Source organism: Phycomyces blakesleeanus, assembly GCF_001638985.1.
Source record: "Phycomyces blakesleeanus NRRL 1555(-) unplaced genomic scaffold PHYBLscaffold_18, whole genome shotgun sequence".
NCBI classification, from domain to species: Eukaryota; Fungi; Mucoromycota; class Mucoromycetes; order Mucorales; family Phycomycetaceae; genus Phycomyces; species Phycomyces blakesleeanus.
This window is the reverse complement of record NW_017265151.1, coordinates 755,880-781,816: the sequence shown is the minus strand read 5'-3', so window position 1 is coordinate 781,816 and position 25,937 is coordinate 755,880. Positions and strand designations below refer to the sequence as shown.

Sequence of the window (25,937 nt, the reverse complement as noted above, 5' to 3'; positions counted from 1 at the left end):
TGTCCTAATGACGATTCGATTAGTTCCATTGGGTGCAGGTAACATATACACTCATCTGATCTAGTTGAAAAAAAAATACACAAAAATATACATTTATAAACGAAATATCAATAATAGGTCAGGATGTCGGCAGAAGCTGTATAGTAGTTACGATTGGTGGGAAGAATATCATGTTTGATTGCGGTAATAAGATCCCTCAATGACCTTTCAAAAAACAAAAAACAAAAAAATACGCGTACATACACATATACATAGGCGCAACAATGCATATATATATATATATATATATATATATATATAAGAACATACACTTATATACACAAAAAAGACAGGAATGCACATGGGTTTCAATGACGAGAGAAGATTTCCTGATTTCAGTTACATCTCAAAAACAGCCGAATTTACAGAAGTGTTGGATGCAGTGATCATTAGTCATTTTCACCTTGACCACTGCGGTGCCTTGCCTCATTTTACAGAAATGTGTGGTTACGATGGCCCGATTTATATGACACACCCTACAAAAGCCATCTGTCCTATCCTGCTCGAAGATTACCGCAAGATCGCAGTAGAGAAAAAGGGCGAAACCAATTTTTTTACTTCAGACATGATCAAACAATGCATGAAAAAGGTGACACCCATCAGTCTACACCAGACCATTCAGGTTGATGCCGATATAGAGATCAAGGCATACTATGCTGGCCATGTGCTGGGTGCGGCCATGTTTTATGTCCGGGTTGGCGAAGAGTCGGTGGTCTATACGGGGGACTACAACATGACACCCGATCGACATCTTGGCTCGGCTTGGATTGACAAAGTCAGGCCGGACGTATTAATTACCGAGAGTACTTATGGCACCACAATCCGTGACTCGAAGCGATCTCGTGAGAGAGACTTTCTGAAGAAAGTTCATGCGTGTGTGCTCAAGGGTGGCAAGGTGCTGATTCCAGTGTTTGCGCTCGGACGTGCTCAGGAACTGTGCATCCTGATCGATGCCTACTGGGAGCGCATGGGTCTCAAGGTGCCGATATACTTTTCTGCAGGTCTCACCGAACGAGCAACCCAGTATTACAAACTGTTTATCAACTGGACAAACCAGAAGATCAAGAGTACATTTGTGGAGCGTAACATGTTTGAATTCAAGCACATCGAGCCATGGGATCGGCAGTTTGTGTCCAACAAGGGCGCGATGGTTTTGTTTGCAACACCAGGCATGCTGCATCAAGGCACGTCTCTTGAGGTCTTTAAGAAGTGGGCACCAGATCCGATCAACATGGTTGTCTTGCCAGGCTTCTGTGTTGCAGGTACCATTGGCCATCAAGTGCTCCAGGGTCGAAAGCTCATCGAAATCGATCGGTTCACCAAAGTCGAAGTCAACCTTCAGGTCAGGAACCTCTCGTTCAGTGCTCATGCAGACGCCAAAGGAATCATGCAATTGATTCGCCACTGCGAGCCACGTAATGTGGTCCTTGTTCACGGCGAACGTCAGGCAATGGAGTTTCTGAAGAGCAAGATTGTTAATGAGTTTGGAATCGAATGCTACAACCCGCCAAACGGTGTGACAATCAGTATTCCCACCAGTCACACCATGTCTGCCAAGATTAGTTCTGCATATCTCAAGACGCTTTTAGCACAAACGTCTTCATCATTATCATCATCTTCTTCTTCTTCTTTTTCTTCTTCTTTTATTACAAACCAAGCATTACCATCATCACAGCTATCATTATCATCGCCATCGTCGTCAGCGACTATATCACCACCACAACCTCGACAAAACATTCCATTCCACGGACTTGCTCGGGTTACTCAGGGCACAGACAAAAACGAACCGCTTCAGATTGAAATCATTGATCCCAAACACGAGACAACAAAACAATCTCAGCATGAACTGTGGTTCCATGTAGAAAAGAAATGGGGCTGTGCGAATAGTTCTGGACCTGGTGAGATGCTCAAGAGACTGGAGTCCAAGATCACGCATGTACTTGAGTCGGCTGTCCTTGTCGAGCGGACACCCGAAAAAATCATTGCCCGGACGGTCAGTGTGAGCGTTGATCCTGTCAATATTGTGATTAGATGGGAATCAGTTGACGAGAGTCTTGCCAAAATGGTTTTGGGAGCCATCAATATGGAACTTCACACACAAAGCTAAAAAAAAAAAGAACAGCAGCAGCTAAGTGTAAGATTATTGTTATTTGTTATTTATTATTCTTTGTGTTCAATCGTATATTTCCCTCTCTCTCTTATATATATATATTATATTATATTTTATAGACTAAAGATGCTCTTTAAATTTTTTTATCATTATCTTTACCGTTGTTTTTCAGCTTTTCTCTCTCTCTCTCTCATTTACATATCTAGTTTAGCCGAACTACCCTTTTATCATGAATTATTATTATTATTGTTACTTTTGAATAAACAACAAGAAAAAGGTTTCTTTGACTTGAATAGTGTATTCAATTGAGATTTTTATATTCAATACATACATACATATATTGATCCAAGGCAATATATTGTATTGTGCTTAAAGAATAACAATAACAATAGTAAAATCAATGGGAGGGTTTTATTATTATTATTTTCAAAATAAATTTGAATTTTTTTTTCTTGACTCTTTTGAAAATTTTCATTTGAAATGTAAATCTAAAGAATCAAAAAGAAGAAGAGGAAAAAAGGGAAAAAAGGGAAAAAAGGTAAAGTGAATATGAGGGAGGGTATATCGTCTATCAAACAAACAAGCAAAAGGAATAAAAGCAAATAATTATAATACCAGAATAAAAGAGAGAAGAAGATGAGCAAAGCAACAAACCAAAAAAATAAATATAATCAAATAGTAAAGAATAACAAGAAAGGAAGAAAGGAAGAAGAGAAGAACGTTAAATCCATCCTAAATAAAATCTCTTCCTTAATTTCTTTCGTTGCTTTCTTCTTTTTCTGGATCTAGTCAAAAGACCATCCGGGTGAGGCTAAAATATACACCATGTCTGTTTCTTTTAGAATCAGAGATGGAACAGGATTTGCGTAGACAAACGGCAATTCGTTGCCAAAGATTTCGTCTGTGGCGCGCAACAGGCCGATTGGCAATACATCATAGTCGAGCAAAAGGGTCTCGAACAGACAGGCAAATGATTTGCCAACAAACACCTGGGGAAGAAGAATACTTGACAAAAACTGAGACTTCATTCTATCTGAAGACGACGAAGAAGATAGAGAAGAAGAAGAAGTGACGTCTGGACCACCACCAGTAGTAGTACTATCATTGGATATCTGGCCTGGGGATGGATCATAGGTTGGACAAGGCATACCACACAGACTCTTCAACACAGACACAATGTCGGGCTTATAGTATGTCTGGCTCAGAAGAACATTGCTGATCAGACTATCAGCCACAACATCACCGGCTGCGTAGGCTGGGGTATAGAACACATCGATTTCTTCGGCCACGTCTTTTCCTTGGAGGAGATGCATATATTTGATATTTGATTTCTCGACTATGAAATTGTGATTATTAGTCAAAGTGCATTTACATCAAATACATATATTACATACCCAAATTCACAATTGTGTAAGAGTCTTTGGGTCTTTCTTGCAACAAGAGGTCAAGAATATGGCTTGTCATTCTAATATCAATAGAGTAAATAAGTAAATAAGCACATATTTAAAACAGACAAGCTTACACTGCAGGACTATCAGAATTTCTTTCGTATTGATCAAGACATTCTTTTTCACTAAGAAATTAAACATTAAACATTAATATTAATATTAATATTTCTTTGCAAGTTTTCTATCTTTTCTTTTTCTTTATTACTCACCTCATTACAACGACTTGTTTTGCTCTCTTGACACCAGCCCGTAAAAGATCATCAGGATGTCTGCAATTTCCCTAGATTAATTTTTTTTAAAGAAGCAAAATATAAAATAAGATAAGATAAAGAATATTGTCATTAGTTATTTAAAATTTATAATATTTAAATTAATGTAAAATACAAAAAGAAAGAAAATAATAAAGCTTTCAAGTTTGACTTACCACCATAAAGAATACACGGGGAAACATACTGATCAAGTCAAATGTCTTGGCTTTTGGTTGTTTCTGACAAAGCAAAACGATATCCTGCAAATCTTCTGGCTTTATAGTTGGAGATCTATACAATAAAATAATAAGTATAACTTCCAAGACCAATCCTTGGGTTGTATAATATTATATTATATACCTCATGTTGTAAACAAATTTAAAGATATTGATGACCTCGCGGTGAAGACAAACCAAGACATGACCACTGATGGTGTTTGTGTCTGTGATCATTACATCCGACAGTTTTGGTGACTCGTCTAATAAATAACACTGGGGTAAAGACGTGTCTTCGGTAGGGCTAGAGGATGTGTGACCCAGTCGAGCAATCATGGCTCGTCGTCCGGTGATCATGGCGTGTCTGTCTGGCGGAAGTTTGAGAATACGATAGTTTTGCTGCGTAGACCCGCCTGTCCATTGATATGAGCTAAACGAATCATAAGACGGAGTTGATCTTTGGGCCATTGAAGGACGGGCTGGAAGTTTGGGTAATTTCAATTGGAATTGAAACCCTCCAACAGCTCCAGAAGCTATTCCTAATGATGATGATGGTGGTGGTGGTGGTGGTTGTTGCTTTTGCTGTTGCTGCTGATTTTGGTTTTGGTTTTGGTTTTGGTGGTGGTGGTGGTGGTGGTGGTAGGTGGGGGTTAGATAATGGACCTGTGGTACTTATTTGTTGAATTGGTTACCTTTTCCTTGATGGTATCATTAGGCAATTGCATGTCGGCATTTGGAACATATTCATTTTTGTATCGATTTCGGTTAAACTTTAAGGAATCAATAACCTTTGCAACATAATCAGGGCGCTATTGATGTTTCAAAATAATAATAATTAGTTATTGCCCTTTTTACATATATATATAATCTTCATATTAGATGTACTTGCAAGATATTTAATGTCGGCTACTTCTTTGGGACTTTCGGCTATATAAACACAAATATCATCGTGCTTGATTATATAGTTGTTACAGGGATTCAAAAGAATTTCACAGTCATCGGTTTCTTCAACGCGTGTCTTGATGGCAAACAGGATAATTTGACACTCTTTGAACAATAGCTTTATACATGCAGAAGAAAAGCGAGAGACAATTGATATCAATAGTAAGTATATAAGTATCATAAGATTATAATATTTATCTGTCTATTTATTTTTCTTACCCAAGAAACATGTCCAAAGTTACGGCCAATGAAGCAATCAATCGGACGCTCCATATAAATCTCATTACACGAACCATCATCTTTTAGTTGAGCAGAAAAAGTACAGTTGATAAGAGATATTGATAACAGTCATAATTATAATCATGATCATAATCATGATAGCCTTTTGTTTGTGTATATGTATATATTTGTTCTTACCAAACTGAGCCTGCCATGGTTCATCGTAAACATTCATAGGCTCTCTTTGATGAAGTAGGTTGGTCATGAGGGTAGATGCGCCACGACAACGGCAGTTCATAGCCAGCAAGTACTGCTTAAATTCGCGAACACAAATGACCTCTTTGGCTACTTTTTGGTATACTGCGGTACTGGGCGAAAGATTGTAGGTATAGATTGGTACGTTGTTGCTCACGGTGTAGCAAAATATAGACCAAAGTCGCACTGTATTCCTTTCGTCCTCCTTTCCCGGATCAGCAGCATGTTGATCTATAATATATATAAAAAATAAGTAAAGATCGGCTAAACCTCCATTTAGAATTTATTTGTTTTTTTTTGTACCAGACACAGTGAAAATAGCCTTTGCATAGCGGGCTTGCTACAATAAATAAACGATTAATTAAGTAGGGAAAATTATTAAAGAGCTAATGATGTTAGTAGTAAGTACTTACTACTCGTTTCAAAGTATCGTCACTCTATATATAATAAAGAAAGAAAGGAAAGGTTAGTGATCAAGTACTACTACTACTACTACTGGTAGTAGCATTATTCTTTTGGTCTAGTATACATTGCCCGATTACAATACCAAGACAGATCCATGTAAGAATTGAACACGATGACCCCACATGGAATTTCTTTCCATAAGCTTGAGTTCTTCAGTGGGCGGATTATTATCCAAAAAGATGACACTAAGATGGGATTCTGCATTTTCCTAATAAACAGATAAAATATAAATATATTTTTTTTGCTTTTATCTTTATCTTTATTTCTTACCACATTGAGAAATCCATCAAGAATTGCGATGGCTTGTTCAGTAGTAAATGATCCAACAATTAGAATAAATGGAATAGCACCTCTTCCTACATGTCCTCCCCCGTCTTTGTTTATATATATATATAGAAAACAAAATTAATATTAATATTGATATTGATAATATAATATAATAGAATATCTTTTCTTACCACTCTGTTTGCGAAGTGTGTCTAGCACTCCGGTAATAAGGCTCGGAAGAACTGCGAGTGAGATAACAATGAGGGCCATCATAATAATACGACTGGCCTGAGTGTTTGGTGTGATGTCTATAATACGTGTTTGGTGTGAGTTATTTGTGTTAGTGGGTGTAATGTTTTTTTTATTAAAAAAAAAAGAGAGAAAATGTTATTGTTAAACCGATTGTACTACTCAAGACACTATTTGTGCTTCAAATATATTTTTTTTAAAAAAAAGGTAAAAGGCACACACATACCGCCATAACCAACTGTAGACAAAGTCACCATGACGACGTATCTATAATAATAAAATTAATATTCATTTTTTTTTGTTTAACCCAAAATACTATGTACATATATTACTAGCTGGTGTTTTCTTTCTTTTTCTTATTTTGGTCGTTCTTACAATGATTCAAGAATTGTGTAGTTATTAGATCCAAATGTCACTTCACAGTACTGAAAGGCAGACATGCCGTTGTACAGGAGCACAATCAGGGTACCAATCAAATGTATAAGTTTTGTATTGAGGGGGTCTACGGGTTTGTCTATTGATCAAAGGAAAAATTCATATAATGATATAAAAAAAAAAGGGCTGAGCGTGAGTTTTTTTTTATATACTTTTTTTTATTTGATCATGTGCTTATCATTGAGGGATATATGGACATATAAAGTATATATGTGTTATTTTATTTTCTTACCTGTCATTTGTAAATTGGTTCGGATTTTCATGGCACTTTTGATCCGTAATAGTAGTACCCAACTTCTGAGGAAATAAGGAACTAAAAAAAAATCATTTATATGTAAATATTTAAATAATTTAATAAATATATTATCTTAATAGACTGACCATATAGGAATTGACCATATTCAATAAAATTCGAGACAAGAAATGGAAGGGTAGTCGTTGCTTCAATACAGGCACGGAAACTGAAAAAGACAGACAGTGGGTGGCCGGTCATAAAGAAGCCTAATTATTGTTGTTGCCATGGTTTTTTTTTAAAAAAATAAAAAAATAACAAAAGTTAGTATAAACATCTATATAAATAAAAATTAAAGTCTCAAATGATAAGGACTAGGTAAGAAGGAAAGAAAAAGAAGGTGACTTGCGTATTCCAAATGAACACATGTTCCACATAGTAAGAATCTGACAAAAGAACCTATAAACATGTGCAATAATTAATAACAATAAAAAGGGCATCAGAGAAAGCAAGGACCAAGGTTTTTTCCCAAACAAGATATTAAGCTTCTTCTTCTTTTTCTTCTTTATATATATATATTTGTACCATAAATCATAGGATCTCCATTTGTAGAGCCAGTAAGGATCCAGACTGATATCTGATTCTTGCTTCATCTCGACAAGATATGCCATACAGAACATTAGATCCACCATTAAATCTAGCCAGACCTATACATATAATTAATTAATTAATTAAATTATTATAAATATAAAATATATATATATATATATAATATATGTATCTATTAAAGTTACATACAAATAGAACAATTGTCTGGTTCGCCAATAGAAAGTCTTTTATGGCTGATATGTAGGTATTGTAGTTGAAACACTGTTTGATACAGAGTTGAATATTCTGAATAATACTCAATACTTCAGTCTTTTCATCACTAAACAAAATATATATATATATATATATAATTAAATTAATGATAATGATATAAAAGGAAAATAATCGATTTACACATTCTAATATATATAAAAAGAAGTTATATTTACCGAACTAGTTTTCTACTCTTTCGATACTTTTGTCTAACGGTACTAAGATTGATATTCGAGCGTCTCATGAATAACTGTTCGAGAGGTCCTGAAAGAGTTACAGCCTCAATCACTTCTTGAGCTCTAAAATTATTATTATTATTATTTAAAAACAAAAAACAAAAGAAGATTAAATAAGATATACATACGTAAAGGCTATTTTTTTTTAAAAAAAAAAGTAAGACAGATGACTAATTGATTTTAGTTTTAGTTTTCTTTACTTTGGATCTAATGCTGGCAAGACAAGATCTGAAGTCGATGCCTCATTAGAGTTACTTCCTGGAATGACACTCGAGAGGCGACTTATTTGGTGTGGAGAGTGTCGTTGTTGAATTCGAAATTTCTTTCTTCGCGTGGCCCTGCTGGGTTCGTCGGCATCACTATTGGCTTTCAGAGAGCCACTTTCGTCGCTAGAGGCCGTACTGGATGATGATAGATGGGAGGCTGGGCGTTGAACAGAGCCGTAGTTTGGGTGATCGATTCCAAGGCTACTTTCTTCGTCCGATTGTTTATTAGATTTCGATCGTATAGACATTTCATATGGAAAGATAAAAAAAAAAGAGAGAAAAAGAAGATATAAAAATGTAGAAGAAGAAGAAGAAAAGGGCAAGACTCGGATGTCTTATAATTATAATTATATATCTGTGTGTGTAATAGGTATAGGGTGTTCCTATAAAAGGAGGAGGGAGGGAGGGATAGGTGTCACATATACACAACGCATCCTTTATATATTTGTATATATTATTATTATTATTATTATTTTTTAGTTGCTCATGTATAACCCTTGTTTTTGCGTTTCCGGAATACGGTCATTTCAACCGTTTTCCTGATGCCTTATCTTTATTTTTCGGGGAACATTTCCTTGGCATCACAGTATCACAAATATATATATATATATATATATATATACGTTTGTGTGAGTATAATACACCTACAAAATGTTTCTTTAAAGAAGGTACAAATAAAATATAGTTTTATTTTTCCCCTATAGTCATGTAGTGAGGTATTTATTATTTTAAGAAAAAGATATATAAAGAAATGGTCATCAATGAGCTCTATATAAATATGTAAGTATATTGAGCTAATGTATATCAACATAAATAGAAGGAAAGAAGGAAAGAAATGCCTCAAAATTTAATGGAAAGCATAAAGAAGAAGAAGAAAAAACAAGGGGGAACCTAATCAAAAAAATTCAAAATTCAAAATTAATCATCATAAATTTGTATAAAAAAAGTTTAGACAATCTGCACAAACTGTTATTGTTATTGTTATTTTCTGTCAAGTAATATTTGTGTATGCCTTGTGGGACTAATCTCATGTTTCAATACAAAATCATCATCATCATTATCAATATTAATATTGAGCATTTGAATTCAATTTTCAACCCAATTTCAAAAGGTAACCAAACAGACTAAACAAGACAAAATAGATAGAGAATTATATGTATATTTCCAAATTAATTCTTATAATAAAATATATTTATCTATTGATCTATTGATCTATTGATTCTTTATATAAATTTCTTGTACTTGTTTGGTTTATCTGGTTTATGCAGTTCAAATCATATATACATACATACACAAGACTCTTGTTCTTGTTCTTGTTTATATTTGTCAATTTCAACTCCTACCTCTCCCTCCCTCTTTCCATCCCCCCTATGGCATTACTGTAGGTAGCTCAATTGCTAACAAATGTACAAATCAAATCCATTTCTTTGAATTTTACACAGCACAAATATAAATAGCCAAAATATCAAAAGAATAATAATAAAAAGATAACAGCCAAAATAAAACCACGCTCTTTACATATGCCATTCCTCGTCCCTCTTACCAAAAAAAATTATATATATATATATAATATATCAGCTCACCCTGCTCTTTTTTTTTTTTTTTTTTTTCTTTTAAATTGAGTTGAACGAATACAAAAGCCGGAGATCAAAAGCAGTCATCTTTTTTTTTCTTTTTTGTGTAAATATCATCAACCATTGGCTAAATATAGCGCAGTCACGTTTTGTACTCCGAAACATACAAAAAAAAAAGAGTTAAAAAGACGCTGAAAATTTGACCACCTTTTTTTTCCCTTAATAACTTACGGGCATGAGCAGAGTCGTAGCTTGTGCATGACTTACACAATAGGCCTTGTTGCGCTACTCATCCCCACGATTAATCAAACAGTTTCCAGTCCTTTGTGGCTGGCTGGTGCTTTGGAAAGCAGTCGCTCAGAGTCTACAGATAATTTTCATTAATTGTTTGTCTAGCTCTGAATGCTAATCCAATCTGCACAAACATTATTTAAATTTAAATATAATATTATAATATTATAATATTAATAAAAAAAAATGAAAATGAAACGAAACTGAATATTTGATATTTTTTATTATTATTCTTTAAAATTGAAACAAAAACAAAAACATCATGCCTCTTCCATACAATACAAACAACCATCACTCTATATATCTCTCTCTCTCATTTAATTCAACCTTGTTTTTGATCTCAATAATCCTTTCATTTCATTCCTTTACCATGCCCACTATGTTATGTACTAATAACCAAAGTTCATAACACAATAATAATAACAATCATGTTTTTGTTTTTTGTTTTTTTTTGTTATTGAATTATAATGAAGATATAATAATAATAAATGAATAAATATATATCTTTACTCTTCATCAGAAGCAGCCTCGGCCTGGACCTCGGGCTTCTTCTCGTCACCAGTAGCACGGGTGTAGATAACCTGGGCGTGGTGGCGGGACAAGGGCTTGATCAAACCCTGGGCCTCGAGCTCACGGATGGCAATACGGGCCAAGGAACCGTTGAGTCTGAGACGATCGACGAGGACGGACTGGGAAATGAGCTTGTAGGTAGGGACCTCCTTGAACAAACGCTCGTGGGTGGGCTTGTCGAGAACAACCAAGTTGTTGGACTTGTCCTTGACCTTCTTAGCAGACCACTTCTTCTTAGCCTTCTTGCCTCCGGAGGAGGATGAGGGTTTGGCAGCAACGTCCTTCTTAGCCTTTTTTTTAATTTTTTTTTAAAATTTGTTGTTGTTGTTGAAAAAGAAGTAAAACATAAACATAAGAAAAAAGCATAATTAAGTATTTTGTCCTTTTGTCCTTTTTCTTTATTTTATTTTTTAAAATAAGAGTCGTGTATGTTGATATGCGTGTATATGATGTGTATCTGTATCTTTGCGTCTTTGCGGATTTGCGTAGTATGTGTATAATGTATGCGTCAGATACGGAGGGCGTATAATATGTACGGTGAGTATGCGTGTGTTCTATCAGTGTATACGAATACACAATAAAATAGGTTCAGGTTGGATAATCGATACGTCTCGTTTCGATTGTTGTTCCAATGATGTTGACTGTATTTTGTTGCCAGATGTACTTTGTAAAGACATTACTTTTAATCTTTCAGGAGTTCATTGTAGATGGGTTGAAATGTTACTTAACGGATAAAAAGATTTGTTGCTGTTCTTTTTCTTTTCTTTTAACGTGTACGTGTGTTTGTAGTAAGCTACCACTCCCAACTACCACTACCACTATTCATACTACTTCTTATACTACTAGTGCTTTCATACTCTTCAGTTTTTGTCCAACTTCGTTAAATCGTCTTTTTTCCCTCTTGATTTTTTGGTCCGGCTTCTCTTTCTTTGTCAGTTGCCGCTTTAATTTCATCCATCAACATTTCTTTTTTGGTTTGATATCCATCCAAAGAAGTAGAAAACATATATCCATACACTCACACGCACAGGGAGAGTGAGATATAGAGATATGTAGAGACGGAAGATACACAGATACACAGATATACACGCATATCTACAACGAATTCACGTTAAATCTATGGATGCACACTCACCATGATGGAGTTAGAGAAAGAGCTTATCTTGCCACGTCTCCTGCATCTTCTAATCCACCCGACACACACGCACGCTCTCTCTCTCGCTCCATTGTTCGGGACTGTCCGGAATACAAGTCACATAGTCCGGGCCGCAACATGAACAGCAGTTTCTTTCTCATTTACACACACACACACAGATTTGTATACATGAACACAAAAATTGAATGGATAAAACTGAAGCAGTTCAATTTTAGATTACTTTTGGGCAAATGCTTTGTCCTTTACATTAACAAACAAGCACACACACACACACACACACACACCTATGTATATTCAAATCGTTTTCATTATGGAGAAAAGGAACCAATTCAGTTTAGTTCAGCTCAATTGAATCCCACAATTATTGATAAGATCCAAAGCAAAGCTTGAACTCGGAGTTGCGACCAAAGCTGCTTTTTGCTTCTTCAATGATAGCCACTTGATTGTTTCAATTAATTACACTGCCTTTTTCTTTTTCTTTTAACTATTACTATTATTATTATCACTATTATTTTAGTAATACTTATTATGATAATGATATATATTTATTAGTTTTCAAACGTTTCAAAAATATACATACATATATATATATATATAGTCAAATCGTGTTTATACATATATTCTAAGAAAAAATAAAAAATGAAAAATAAAATGCAAGTGAAACTCAGTAGTGTATCTCTCTCTCTCTCTTTTTCTCTATTTTTTTTTGTATTGTTAAACAGCATTAACATCATTAACATCAACAACAGAAGAACAAGCACCTTCAATAACAGCAATAAAAAGAGCAATAAAAATGAAACGAACCTCAAATTCCGTTCGTCAACACGACAATTTACAGCATGCATTTAGTAATCAGCTCCCACCAAACTTATTAAAGTAATAACAATAATAATATACACAGACAAAATGTATAATTTTTATGATATACTTGTACTTGCATATATGCATATATACATATGTATACTGGATGAATGACTAATTTGATTATTATTATTATTATTTTGTTTTATATTTTGCGCAATCCGTATATTGGTAGTAAAAAACCTCGTCATCCAGTACAGCAACAAAGCTCATTTGGATTGTCTTTTAATGGACCACCAAAGCACATGTAAGATACCTTTTATAGTTACTATTAAATACACAAATATGCAAACAAACAAACAAAAAAAGTAAAACGAAAAAAGTCCAAGTCATTTAAAGCAATTTTTGAATTTTTTTTTTATAAAGACGACCACCATCGTCATCTGCAACATCATTGAATCGTGAACCATTTGGACCACCATTAAACGCTAGCTACAATGAGTTTGCTGGAAAAACAAATGATGAGGTAAATATTTTTATATAAGCATAATTATAACTTCAATTACTTATTTACTGCTTTATATTCATATTGTATGTATTTGTAGGTTCTAAGAAAACATACAGAGGATTATAACACGAGACAGGCCATGAAGACAGTATTGAAACAGGCTCAATCTGTGTCTTATGGATTTTATATTGCCAAACAATCAAAGAGTAACAACATACTTGTGCCTGCTATCCCAAGAAAGAGAATAGATGACCTTTAGATTTCTCAGAAAAAAAAAGGGCAAAGAAAAAGACGTACAATTAGCTCATGAGAAAGAGATATACATAGCCATATAGCCATATAGATATATAGATGTAAATATAGACAATGTGTGAGAGAGAGAGAGAGAATGACAGAAGAATTTTACATAATTTGAGAGCACACTACACAAATGCGTTCATCAAGTCCATCATATTTAATTGTTAAAGCACTATGAAGACACTGATAACAATAATCATGATATGTTCCAGAAACTACTACTCAAATATCCTCTTTCTCTTTTCTTCTTTTTCCCTTGAAAAATCATTAGAACAATAGCAGAAGTTAGCAATGACTGGACTGGCTGACTGATCGTAAGACTAAGAGAAAGAAAAACGACTTCAAAAAAAGAGTCTATCTGTAATGGATCAAAGTTGGTTATCTGCAGGTTTATTCATAAAGTAACTATTGTGGATAGCTTGATATCCCTGTCTGTTTTTATGTTAATATTCATCGGCGTATACATATACATATACATAATCCATTCACGTTGATTATCTGCAACATACACACATACACACTAGTACAATTATGGACCTTGGGATGTGTGCGTGCGTAAAAAGGGTTACATTTATAATATCACTGTATGCCCATTGATACAGTACATATGCACTCAACTACAAACAAGTCCAATGATATATATATATATATATACATATATCCTGTCAGACTAAATATATAAGGAAAAGATAAAAACAAATATGTCTTGGGTCACCAGCACCATGATGACATCAAATCACTACTTATTGTTTACATAAATTATACATTCACAACAAGAAGTATTCTTCAAGAGTAAATTCAGAAAACTACTAGTAGATTTTGCTTTTAATGGGACAACAGTAATAGTAACAGCAATAAAAAAAATACAGTACATTTATTATTATATTCTTTCTTTATTTGACAGGTTTGTGATCTATACAAATTTTATGAGCCTGCTGTATAAAAGTAAAGTCTCTCCCAGAATGGTCTGTAATCATTAATAGCAGCTGTACAAAAAAAAATACACATTAAATCTAGTCCAATCCAAAAACATCATATTCATCTCATACCTGCTAGAATTGATACTATAGGTCTGTGTTCAGTTGAGTCACAAAATGAGGCCAGAATGGGTTGAGTAAATTCTGTATAGAATGGCTTTCTCAAGAAATAGTACAGTAGCAAGTAATCTCTTCTGCGTCTCTCATCTCTTTCTAGTGGAGTCATTGTCTGTTGACGAGTTGCCACACGTGCCAATAGATCTACGCCAAGAGAAACCATCCAAGGCATCCAGCTACGTTCAATATCGTCGTCTTCATCTTCGTCTTCATCAAAATCATCTTTTTGTTGTTCTTTTTCATTATCTCCACTACCAACGGTCTTGTCGGATTTACTTGGCGTGTGTTTAGATTGATCTCGCATAACCAAAAGTACTAAATAAATAAATAAATAAATAAATAAATAAATAAATAATTAAACAATAGATAATGTAATAAAAGAAGAAAAGTTGAATATAAAATCATAACCTCCAAAAAAAAAACATAAATATATTTGCGGTTTTTTTCTTACCGTAAATCAACGGGCGCAGAGTCCAAAGAATTTCTCCAAATATAGCCCATCCTCTTCGTGGTCTAGTAACTGCAGCATCTTTTGAATGTATTAGGTCGGGATTAGAGGTCGAAGGAGTCCCTACACGGGGATCGAGTGTAGTGAGCTCGAATTTATCTGTAGATGAGGCTTCAAGAGTAGAAGGATCTATATTGCGGACCAAGTGTGTGGGGTGTAGCACCATTCGATGCTTTGTTCGAAAAAACAAGTACAACCGGAGTACAGCCCTATAATATTAATATATATATATTCTTGTGAATATGCAAAAAAAAATCAAATCAAAGCAAATCAAATAAAAGAATTTACTTGATACCCTCTAAGCAAGACACCCATCTCCACCGTTTTTGTCTTGAGCATCGACGCTGGATAAGCATCTCGATTACAACTTCGGTATAAGACAAAACACTCAGACTCATGGCTACTGTTCGGGTTGCCCAGCGAGTATCATAATGTTCTTCAATGTTGCGGTTGAATGCTAGTCGGGGTTGGTCAGGCTTGTGCCTGGAGTCCGGTTCAAATCCAGAGCTGGCAGCCCGGACAAGTAGTTTGGTGTGGTGGAGAGAAAAGAGGTTGAGAATGGACAGGACTGGAGAGGCCGATTTTTTTTTAATATATATATATATATATATATATATATGGGAATAATACAGGTTGAGTCGGATTTTTTTCTAGTAAACATTGTACTTGCTTGTCTGTGAACACAACTCGGCGTCTTCGAATCGGCCTATGTATAGATAGATTTATATGTTTATTAGGCCGGCATATAGATTATAAGAGACACAAACGCGAATCATATATAAGTGTGGGGTAATTCTTGTCTTTTGTGCATCTCTCTCTCTCTCTTTGTGGTTACCTGGTAATAAAAGAGAAGCAGCTCGGATGAAATCTTCTACAGATTCTATCCGTGAGGCATATTCGAGGGTATAAGGTCGATTGCCTCTGAAGCGTAAGAGAGTAAGAGGAAGCATCAGGCAAAAAGAAAGAGAGAAAAAGAACGAAAGAAAGAAAATTGAACTAGATAATTTGAGTGTGTGATTATGTTGTCACACTGGTGAGGATAACAGTGATTTTTAGTCATCCAATAAGCTCCGTACCAATAAGCACATAACTCAAAAATTATAGACACACACACACACACACACACACACATACACAACATAATACATATCATGGATCTAACAGTTTGAGTTAATATTTGGCTTATATATATATATTATTAATTCAAAATGAATACAAAAGAAGAAGAAGAAGCATATTTGAAAAAAACAAATACAAGATGTATGATAATCGAATAACAAATATTGCTTAGTGTATATAAAATAGGAGGAAGGTATGGAAGGTATGGAAGGGTAGAAGAGCGGAGAGATGTATAGATATATGGATACATGAAAATATATGGGTGAATAAAAGGACTGACTTATGTAGACTTATGTACAGGTAGGAGGGGAAGAAAATGACTACAGACTTTGCTGGGAAACCAAGGAATTACTTGGTGATTGTAATTCCAAAGGGACGAAAGACTTTTGTGGTGGTGGAACATCCAGCAGAATTGGATGAGAATGTGATTCCTTTCTTTGAACAGGGTTTTGGATTGATGTGCTTGTTTTGGTTCACAATCCGGCCAATCTGATGTGTACTATTGGGATTGCGCAACAGCGTGCTGGCTATAGAGCAAAAGGCAATCACAGATCGAGCTGAGGTTACTACAGCTGAAGGTCTTTTGGTAGCCTTCTTTTGTGCCTTATCTTTCTTGGCCTCTTGCTTTCTACGCTCATCTTCTTCCTGCTTTTCAACACAGGCAGCGAACTTTTCCATGATCTTTTCTTGAGAATACCCACACATCTTCCACATCACATAATGACTGTGCCATTTGTTGAGCACATACGCCTTGGCCTCCAGGGCCTGGACACCTTTTGACAGGTAATCTTGGCATCGCTCATCGTCATAATCGCAGCAAGTAGTCTCGTCATCAAAACAATCGCCGTCATCATCCTTGGCATTGTTTTCTGTGATGGACTGTCCTTCCTGAAGGGCCACCATAGCAGAAAACCATTCTTCAGGACTTAATACACCACCACTTTTGTGAGAAGTCACCATTGACTTTGGATTGAATGGATCTGATGTATTTGTACATTGTGTGTAAGGAAAGGAGTCGGCCAGGTAGGCTGCATAGTTGAGAGTAAAGGTGTGGTGCATGACAATAGACATAAGAGCGGGTGCAAGCAGAGGGTAGGTACGTATCAATTCAACATCATCGTTGTCTCCAGTCTCATTGGCGTCACAGATATTCAGCCTGCTACCCTTCCCACTCATGTTACGGAAGAAATCAAAGTCTGGGATGACTGTGTAAGACAGGTAAGTGGAGTTGGTGAGGATGTTATTGAATGGCCCAAAGTCATAAAGGTCATCAAAGTCAATGTGAAGAATATTCCCAGGATCAGCCATATTGGTACCAGCCTGTACAGGAGAGTGGCTATCAGAGGACGAGGACGAAGGAGGACTGGCAAGAGAAGGAATGTTCATAGTGCCTTGTCTCCACTGCTGTAATTCTTGAAAGAGTTCCATGTTTACTTCATTCAGCCGACGGTTTTCTTCCCTGAGGTCCCTCACCACACAGTCTTGCTGACTAATCTTTTCTTCCAATTCCCCAATATATTCTATTATCGTAATTGTAATTGTAATCGTAATAATCATCGGATCATTTAGGGTTATATATTAGTTTTAAAGAAAAGAACATCTTTATATGTATATATATATATATACACAAAGCTTTACCTTTTCTTCTGATACGAAAGTTTCTGGCTGATATCTTGTTTCGCAATTGTCTGCGTTCCTTGGGAGACAGGTGCTTGGTGCGCGCACGGATATCATTCTCATCCATGGCAATATCATTATCATCGTCGTCGTCATCTTCGTCGTCGTCATCATCGTCACCGTTATTATTACTATTGCTATTATAATTGTCATCGTCGTTCTTTGGAGAATCACCATTCATGTTTGTCCCAGCCGATCTTTTTGATTTCTTGGATCTTTTCTTTTTCTTGTAAGAGTTCTGAGGGGACTCGGTCACAAAGATGGGTTCCTTGAATTTCTTGGGGGGAAGTAAAGACGACTTTTGGTCTGCAAAACTGACAGACTTTTCTGGGGTGAACTGGCGAGGTGGTGTATTGTTAATCCATTGTTGCTTAAAAAGGACCGGTGGGTTGTACACAACAGGGAGGGCGGGATTGGCCAGGCCATTGCTATTAGCAGATGAGGTTACATCGATCGAAACATCAGGTGCAAATACATGGCTTGTGTTTCCTTGAGAGTATTCATTAGCACCACACAGATTGCTAGCAAGAGAAATAAAATCTTGTTGTTGTTGCTGGTGTTGCTGTTGTTGCTGTTGTTGTTGCTGTTGTTGTTGGTGCTGGTGTTGGTGCTGGTGTTGGTGCTGGTGTTGGTGCTGGTGTTGGTGCTGGTGTTGGTGCTGGTGTTGGTGCTGGTGTTGGTGCTGGTGTTGGTGCTGTTGTTGGAGTGAAAATTGGAACTGATCGGGTGGAAATAAATAATTCATAAGATCGGTACTGTCCTCTCCAGAAAATAGTGCTGTTTGGGTAGTATCTATCTTGGTTTGTGAGCTAAAGTCCAAGATAGATGATGATAATGCCGTTGTTGTTTGTTCATCATTGGTGTCAGTAATTGGCAAGGTATTGAGCCAGTCAAAGTCAATGGTTCTGTCCATGATTTATGTAGATATGTATATATTATATATGAAAAATGAATAAGATATATATAAAAGAGAAAAAGAAAGGTATAATGAAATTCTCGAGGAAGAGGTAGAATTTGAACTTTTGATCAACAGCTAAGACAAAACCAGGTTTCTTGTACTTGTACCATTTGAATTCCCGAATGATAGTCTAAAATAATAATAATAATAATAATAAATAAATGGTAAAAAAAAAACCACTCACAGAATCAGGCTCTTAAAAATGAGTGACAGTGTTTCTGCGATAGAGGATTTCCAAAAATGGATTTGGGTTGACGCGGCCCTCGTCCCAAAAAGAAATCGACCGGGATTCTAATTAGTTTTTAGAGTTTGTTTCTACCGCAGCATTCAAAGGGCCATGTCAACAAAGGTCAACACACACAAGCTCGCTATCCCAAACTTGTCAGTACTTTCCCTTTTTTTTATTTATCTCATATATATATTTTTATATACATATACATATATATCCATACACACATACATACATAAAAAAAAACACATATTTTATTATTAAAGTACATACATATAAAATTACAAGTAAAAATAAAGGTAAAGACGTACAACTTAAGCAAAGTTATGTACATAAATAAATATGCATATAAAGTAACTTTGTCAAGAAAGTCAAAGTCGTTGGAATACGTTTAAGCATAAGGATAATAATAAGGGGGAAATAAAAGGTTTGATAGACAAAGAAGTAAGAAGTATAGTTTTAGATATTTTACCTTTGACTAATGTTTAATGCTCGGATATTAAGAAGCAAAACAATATTCAATAATAAATCAAAGAAATCAAGTGTGTAGCGAACCTCTTTCTTTTTACGATAGTTGTAGCTGCTATTCATTTTGTGCTCCAATAGTCTTGTACGTTCCCCATAGTTACATATCTAGATATAGAAGAGAAAGAGAAAGAGAAGTAAAGATTTTTTTTAAGAAAAATGACAAAAGGAACCATCTTGTTTGTGTTACCTCAAATCTCGCCATATTTTTTCATTCACTTGGCCTAGACAGATCAAAATGACTAAATTGACCAAATTAATCAAATTGATCAAAAGAAGAAAATGATCAAAAATTTAAGCAGCATTTTTGGATTTTTTTTTTTGAAAAAATAAATAAATCAAAAACCAGTTTAAGCAATTCTTATTAATCAGTTTTTAATTCACTAGTAATTATATTAAACAATTAGATAAACAATACAAGCTGATGTAATATTTTACTTTTCATATTATTTAAAAAGTTAACACAATAAAAATATTGTAATAGTCGAGTACTACTTTATGTACATACTATTAAAGAAAGTTATTTTATATGGTTCTCTATGCCACAACGACCTAATTAGTACCTATACAGTCAATATAATTCTATGATTATATATCCTCTTGGTATTTTAAGAAATAACGAGGTAGGCCGCTTGTCTCTATTGGGACAGTTTAAGAAGCAATAGACATACCATTCTAAGAGAGAAAAGTGTTTGCTCAAATTTATTTAAATATGTTATTCTTATAAATACTTGATACTAAAACAAAAATGAAAATGGTCTATACAAAAATTGAAAACCTTGGTTAAATTAAACAGCAATAGTTACACTGAATTGTTTAGTTTCTTTTTCCTTTATTTCATATATTGTATACTCATCTTCTATCATTTATGATATTACTTCTTTCTAAAGTTTCTTATGCACTTTTTATACTTTTATTAATTTACGCATTCACTACTCATTTTACCATCTATTTGTCTAAACTTATAAAACCTTTTCAAATTTCTAAAGCTGTCTTGATAGCCAGAAGTTCTTGCGTGTAAATTAAATTACTGTATGATATGACATTTTATCTCTAACTTTAGTTACTTCTCTACTGTTTATTTCACTTGGATAACCCTAACAACCCTTGTATCTCTCATAGCCCTAATACCCCTCGTACCCCTCATAATCTTTTTAGTCCTTATAACTATGAAGGTATCTAAAATCTTTCTTTTTAAAAAAAATTAAATAGCAATTCGATTTTCAATGATTTATTATACATTTCTCTTAGTTAATATGATTTAAGAAACAAAGAAAGTAGAAAATTAGAAAATCTTTAAATTTCCATATTATTAGACAATGCGATTAGATTCTTCTCGAATGAAAAGATATTTAAGTTAGTGAACTACTTTTTTTATACCTTTCAAAAAGGCATTGAGTCCTCTCTTTTAAATATCAAGCTAGTTTAAAGAAGACTCTTGTCACTTTGCTTATTACTATTGTCCATTTCAATTGAAAACAAAATTACTATTATATAGTATGTGTGAGATTAAAAGCTTCTCTCCACAGCTGATTGTTTACTTGTTCCCATTTTTCATCTCAATTGGAAACACAATTGCACTGTGAGTTACTTGTGCAAGAGTAATTCATTAACTTGCTTTAAAAATATAGAAGGTCCAAACGTAAGTCATGTGCAGATATATCTCCATTTCTTTTTGATACTATATATAATAAAATATATGTATTCTTATCCCAAAAGTTCCACTCTTCTTTTTAAATGTACAAATTTGGTCTAAATCTCATGTTTAGATTTATAAGAAATATATATATAGAAAGAAAATTAAGACTTAAAATAATAGGATTTTTGTAAAGTATTTTCTAGTCACACAATTAATAAAGTATATATTGCTACTTGATAAGTTGTTTGATTTCTATTACTACTATTAAGAGTCCAAAAAAAAAGGCTTTGTATAGTAGAGCTTATTTGTTACTATGATTTAATGATATTTGAAAGACTTACAATTATCTAATCTTGTCAGCCCATTTCATCTTTCAAAAATTAAGCTTACACAAGTAAAACACTGGAGATCCAGAAAATTATGTTCAGTTTATAAGCTCAAGGTTTTTTTTTTAATTATAATTAGCTAAAATGTTTTGTGTGGATATATGTATCTAGGTATTTAAACATAAATAATGCAATAGAATTACAGCCTTGAATATTGATAATCCAGGAATAATAATAATAAAACGTTTTTACAGTCTGCTAAATTTCAAACAAATTTATACTTCATTTTTCTTTTACTTTTTCCTACTAATATTTTGCTTGAAACACAGTTTAAAAATGAGTAACACGTGTACTATTCTAATTGAATGTCATAGAATTAAGAATTCCAATTATTTGTTTTGAAGTGCATATATTAATTTATTTTATAAAGAAAGTTTTAGATAAATGAGATTGTGTAAAATTGTATCAGTCTACAAAAGATCTTTAAATGTAATTCCAACTGTAATCGATTAGATTTATAAAACAAACTCTTAAATTAAAGCCATGTAAGCAAAGGAAGCGAAGAAGAAAAGTAGAAATATAGTCCCAGTCTGTAATACATTTGGCGTGCCTTTTTTTTTACATTCTAAAATATGTATTATATATCATTATTATCATTATTTTTTTTGCTGAAAATGGAGGCAAAGAAAGAAAAACAAATTACTTTCTATGTCTTGATGTACGTTCGCTAAGGCTATTAGAGTGGTATTCTGTGCCTAAACTATGTACACTTTCTATCTATTCCTATCTCTATATCTACTTCTCACCGTCTTGGGCATTTTTAATCTCAACACACAGCGGTACACTGCTTTCATTGCTATAGTAAATTGTAGCAACAGTCAAAATTTCATAAATTTTAAATATAGAGCTATTTACTTCTTGTATAAGAATCGTTATAGTATTATTGGCTACTTAAGTAATAATGTCTATTGATCTTTTATTTGTTATATTTAGATGGTTATCTTTTGATGCATTTTAAAGCTAAAGAATTTAAATATATACTATGTTTCCTATATACATAGTCAAACAGAAAAAAGAACTTTCTTAATGTTTATAAGCATTTATCAAATCACAATAAATATTATGAATATTGATGCAGAATTACAAAATAACAGTATCTAATATAAAGCATAAAAAATCTAAAGTAAATTAAAGAAACTAATGCTCTAAATGCGTGCTAATTTTTTCTGGTAAAAACTAATTTAAAGAAAATGATTGGTGGAAGTAAACTCTTTTGGGGAGTAACTTTCAAAACAATCTATTCTCAAAAATTGAATTTAAACAGCTTTGAAAAAAAAAATTATATTGCTCAAAATACCATGTCATTGTTAAGAGATATAGGAGCTTCTCAAACTTTTTGTTTATCTCTTGTCTCGGTCTTGCAACAGTCTCCTGGAGGTACACATCTTTGTCCTTGCGTTCCTTAAACATCTTTGTTAGAGAATTTCCCAATGATTCAAAATTTTCAAACATTTTTTCAGCATCTTTTAGCAAAATAAAATTGAGCGCGAGAGAAAGGTAAAGCTTATAATAAGAGTGTTTGCTATTTACTTACAGAGTCTTTCCTGCTCTTCTCTTTCTAGAAAAGATACGAACCTATGGACACTATTGTACATATTGTTAAGATGGCAGCAGTTTGGTCAAGCATACTTTTAAAAATGGAAATAAAATATTTATTGCTCAAAATATAATTTCAGCTCTATTTACACCTCTCGGTTCTTTGATCTGGAAGAATATATGATGGACTGATGATTGAACACTACCTTATTTTTATGTCATCAAAATCATGCATTAGATTTGAAGCACTTTTTTACTTTTATTTAATACAAAGTTATTTTATATTTGAACTGTTAAGTATCATCGAACCAATCCTAATTGAAGTTAATGTAAGGGTATTTCAGTAGAACACAGATCATACAGGTATAGTTCATATGGATCGAAGCACTTTTTACATTTATACACACTATAAAATATTACCTGCGATCTTATCTATGACTTTCTACATAGCGACATGACTTCAAGGCTTCATATACAATGTATAATTTATATTAGTGTATAAATATTGTGAAAAATAATGCAGCTACAGAGATCTCTTTAATGATACAGTCTTTATGCTAAAATAACAACCACTGAAAAATATAGATTTTATCTCAAGTCCCTTCTCTTGGACTTTAATAATTTATGTAATCGTTCTTCTTTCAAATAAAATAGCAGGTATTTATTTTATTGCAATAAGAAAACAGGTTGTTAAGTGTATACATTTTAGCTTCTTTGTTAAAAAAGAAGTCAGGAAATAGTTAAGGAACAGGCTTTCTGGATTTTAAAACATTGTCTGTCTAGCTGGGTTGCTCTTTTTTTATTTGTTTGTTAAATATCTGTTTATGGGATTTTATAATATTTTTATTGGTACAGTGTATTATTGGCTAGGGAAAGTTTTATACAAGGGTTTATATCTGATTTCCTAAAAACCAGCTAAAGGATATTCTTCCAGCACACATATTGTAGCAGATTCTATAAATCATAACTACAATAGAATTACAAAAATACATGTCAAACCTATTATTTTTATTCTTACTGTTTATCCTTCGCTTTAACTATATAAACTATTCTGATATGCGAGAGTGTTGAGAAAGCATTAGTAGTAGAATAGTCGGTTTTTCCCTTCGGAATGTCAAAATGGTTTTATATGCGAATTCATATGTTTTTAATGGAGGATAAATGCCTATAATGTATTTATAGAATCTCTTTATAGACATTACAAAGTAACAACATACAACTAAAAACCATTCATACAACAGCCTTTACAGCTGCATGGAACGACTATTGTAGAATTTAAATTTCTTGGCTTTGATAAAAAAAATTGTTTTGTTGAAGTTTTTTTTTGAAAATTAATAATAATTGTGTCAAATGTCTAATAAATTAGCTTATTTCTTTATGGTGTATACAAATAGTTGCATTACATACGTATAATTCGAGTATGTGTAGAGAGCATTTTATACATTCGTGACTTTAGAGAATAACGCTGTTTTTCTTATCACTCCATCTGTTCATGGATATAATAAGCCTATTTAAATATGCTACTTTATGATAAAAGTATCAACTATTTTTATGAAGCATTGCTATTTAATCGTTAAGTAAGTTAAGAAAAGCTATATTATAGGTGTTTCCTTCTCCCTTTGACATACACACATGTTTTTGTTTTAGAACAATTGACAATGGCAAACTATTTTGGAGGGGTTTTAACAAGATTTATTGTCCAAATCTTATTCGAGCACGGCGGCTCATTAGAGGCCGTGCTCGAAAATACACAACATTGTCGAGAGGCAAAGGAGCTCCTTCAACTCCTCTGCCTCTCGCTTCAAACCCGCAAGGGTTCCCCGAAGCTCCTCGTTCTCAATCTCCCGCTTCCCAAGCTTTTCCTCCAAGGAGCGGGCCAAAGCTTTCTGCTTCGCCCGTGATTTGGCAACGGCTATTCACAGAATATAATAGGATATGAGAAAACAATAGACATAGATGTAGCAATATTTGAGCCTTACCAGCTCGATTCTTCCGATTCCTCTCCTCCCGGAGAGAATGTGTGTCCATGTGCACATTTGTGCTTGTGCTTGTGGACACGAGTATTGGGACAGGTATGGACGCGGGTATGGTGGCAGGTATGATGGCAGGTATGGTAGAAGGCACGGTATGGAGTGTAGCTGTGGCTACGATGGTGGTTGTGGTGAAGCTTGCAAAGTTGGCAGCAGTTTGGTTGAGCATATTTGTAATAAAAATAGCGATAAAAGTATTTTTTCTCAAAAGACAATTCTAATCCTATTTATACCTCTCTGTTCTTTGATCTAGAAGAATATATGATGGATTGATGATTGAACACTACCTTATTTTTATGTCATCAAAATCATGCATTAGATTTGAAGCACTTTTGTTTTTTACTTTTATTTTATACAAGGTTATTTTATATTTGAGCTGTTAAGTATCATCGAACCTATCCTAATTGAAGATAGTGTAAGGGTGTTTCAGTAGAACATTGATCATACAGACATAGTTCATATGAATTGAAGCACTTTTTACATTTATACACACTATAAAATATTACCTGCGCTCTTATCTATGACTTTCTACATAGTGACATGACTTCAAGG

At 33.9% G+C, this 25,937-nt stretch overlaps 9 protein-coding genes across 9 annotated transcripts; 2 read left to right on the top strand and 7 right to left on the bottom strand.

Moving 5' to 3' along the window:
* Window positions 1-7: 7 nt before the first annotated feature.
* PHYBLDRAFT_1170 (hypothetical protein) lies at window positions 8-1,678 on the top strand (the record flags this gene model as incomplete). Its single annotated transcript, XM_018428558.1, has 3 exons — window positions 8-38; window positions 118-183; window positions 333-1,678. Coding segments are annotated over 3 exons (1,443 nt in total), but the record flags the coding sequence as incomplete, so codon positions are not given.
* A 1,256-nt stretch (window positions 1,679-2,934) lies between these two features.
* Window positions 2,935-7,593, bottom strand: PHYBLDRAFT_69548 (hypothetical protein; the record flags this gene model as incomplete). The annotated part of the gene is made up of 20 exons (XM_018442113.1): window positions 2,935-3,485; window positions 3,544-3,614; window positions 3,672-3,722; window positions 3,807-3,877; window positions 4,022-4,136; window positions 4,206-4,651; window positions 4,753-4,869; window positions 4,971-5,120; window positions 5,222-5,301; window positions 5,420-5,707; window positions 5,780-5,816; window positions 5,890-5,913; window positions 6,024-6,149; window positions 6,212-6,315; window positions 6,400-6,516; window positions 6,684-6,724; window positions 6,833-6,971; window positions 7,125-7,205; window positions 7,274-7,393; window positions 7,530-7,593. The coding sequence occupies 20 exons, from the start codon at window positions 7,591-7,593 to the stop codon at window positions 2,935-2,937; spliced, it is 2,793 nt and encodes a 930-aa protein (XP_018288656.1).
* A 122-nt stretch (window positions 7,594-7,715) lies between these two features.
* On the bottom strand, window positions 7,716-8,735 carry PHYBLDRAFT_69549 (hypothetical protein; the record flags this gene model as incomplete). The annotated part of the gene is made up of 4 exons (XM_018442114.1): window positions 7,716-7,831; window positions 7,919-8,052; window positions 8,162-8,284; window positions 8,422-8,735. 4 exons carry the CDS (start codon window positions 8,733-8,735, stop codon window positions 7,716-7,718), a joined length of 687 nt encoding a protein of 228 aa, XP_018288655.1.
* A 2,070-nt stretch (window positions 8,736-10,805) lies between these two features.
* PHYBLDRAFT_126427 (hypothetical protein) lies at window positions 10,806-12,074 on the bottom strand. The gene is made up of 2 exons (XM_018429102.1): window positions 12,058-12,074; window positions 10,806-11,212 (listed from the first exon to the last, which is right to left on the bottom strand). Exons 1-2 carry the CDS (start codon window positions 12,058-12,060, stop codon window positions 10,859-10,861), a joined length of 357 nt encoding a protein of 118 aa, XP_018288654.1. The 5' UTR covers window positions 12,061-12,074; the 3' UTR covers window positions 10,806-10,858.
* A 797-nt stretch (window positions 12,075-12,871) lies between these two features.
* PHYBLDRAFT_69551 (hypothetical protein) lies at window positions 12,872-13,646 on the top strand (the record flags this gene model as incomplete). Its single annotated transcript, XM_018442115.1, has 4 exons — window positions 12,872-12,954; window positions 13,115-13,186; window positions 13,306-13,405; window positions 13,485-13,646. 4 exons carry the CDS (start codon window positions 12,872-12,874, stop codon window positions 13,644-13,646), a joined length of 417 nt encoding a protein of 138 aa, XP_018288653.1.
* A 962-nt stretch (window positions 13,647-14,608) lies between these two features.
* On the bottom strand, window positions 14,609-16,236 carry PHYBLDRAFT_148531 (hypothetical protein; the record flags this gene model as incomplete). The annotated part of the gene is made up of 6 exons (XM_018432106.1): window positions 14,609-14,670; window positions 14,734-15,093; window positions 15,230-15,495; window positions 15,575-15,854; window positions 15,969-15,992; window positions 16,122-16,236. 6 exons carry the CDS (start codon window positions 16,234-16,236, stop codon window positions 14,609-14,611), a joined length of 1,107 nt encoding a protein of 368 aa, XP_018288652.1.
* Window positions 16,237-16,753: 517 nt separating this feature from the next.
* PHYBLDRAFT_171357 (basic-leucine zipper transcription factor) lies at window positions 16,754-19,999 on the bottom strand (the record flags this gene model as incomplete). The annotated part of the gene is made up of 5 exons (XM_018436582.1): window positions 16,754-17,925; window positions 18,044-18,571; window positions 19,148-19,170; window positions 19,742-19,902; window positions 19,985-19,999. 5 exons carry the CDS (start codon window positions 19,997-19,999, stop codon window positions 16,754-16,756), a joined length of 1,899 nt encoding a protein of 632 aa, XP_018288651.1.
* Window positions 20,000-22,229: 2,230 nt separating this feature from the next.
* PHYBLDRAFT_171356 (hypothetical protein) lies at window positions 22,230-23,414 on the bottom strand (the record flags this gene model as incomplete). The annotated part of the gene is made up of 5 exons (XM_018436581.1): window positions 22,230-22,258; window positions 22,382-22,384; window positions 22,566-22,615; window positions 23,117-23,282; window positions 23,354-23,414. The coding sequence occupies 5 exons, from the start codon at window positions 23,412-23,414 to the stop codon at window positions 22,230-22,232; spliced, it is 309 nt and encodes a 102-aa protein (XP_018288650.1).
* Window positions 23,415-25,082: 1,668 nt separating this feature from the next.
* Window positions 25,083-25,554, bottom strand: PHYBLDRAFT_171355 (basic-leucine zipper transcription factor; the record flags this gene model as incomplete). Its single annotated transcript, XM_018436580.1, has 2 exons — window positions 25,083-25,267; window positions 25,335-25,554. The coding sequence occupies 2 exons, from the start codon at window positions 25,552-25,554 to the stop codon at window positions 25,083-25,085; spliced, it is 405 nt and encodes a 134-aa protein (XP_018288649.1).
* Window positions 25,555-25,937: the final 383 nt, after the last annotated feature.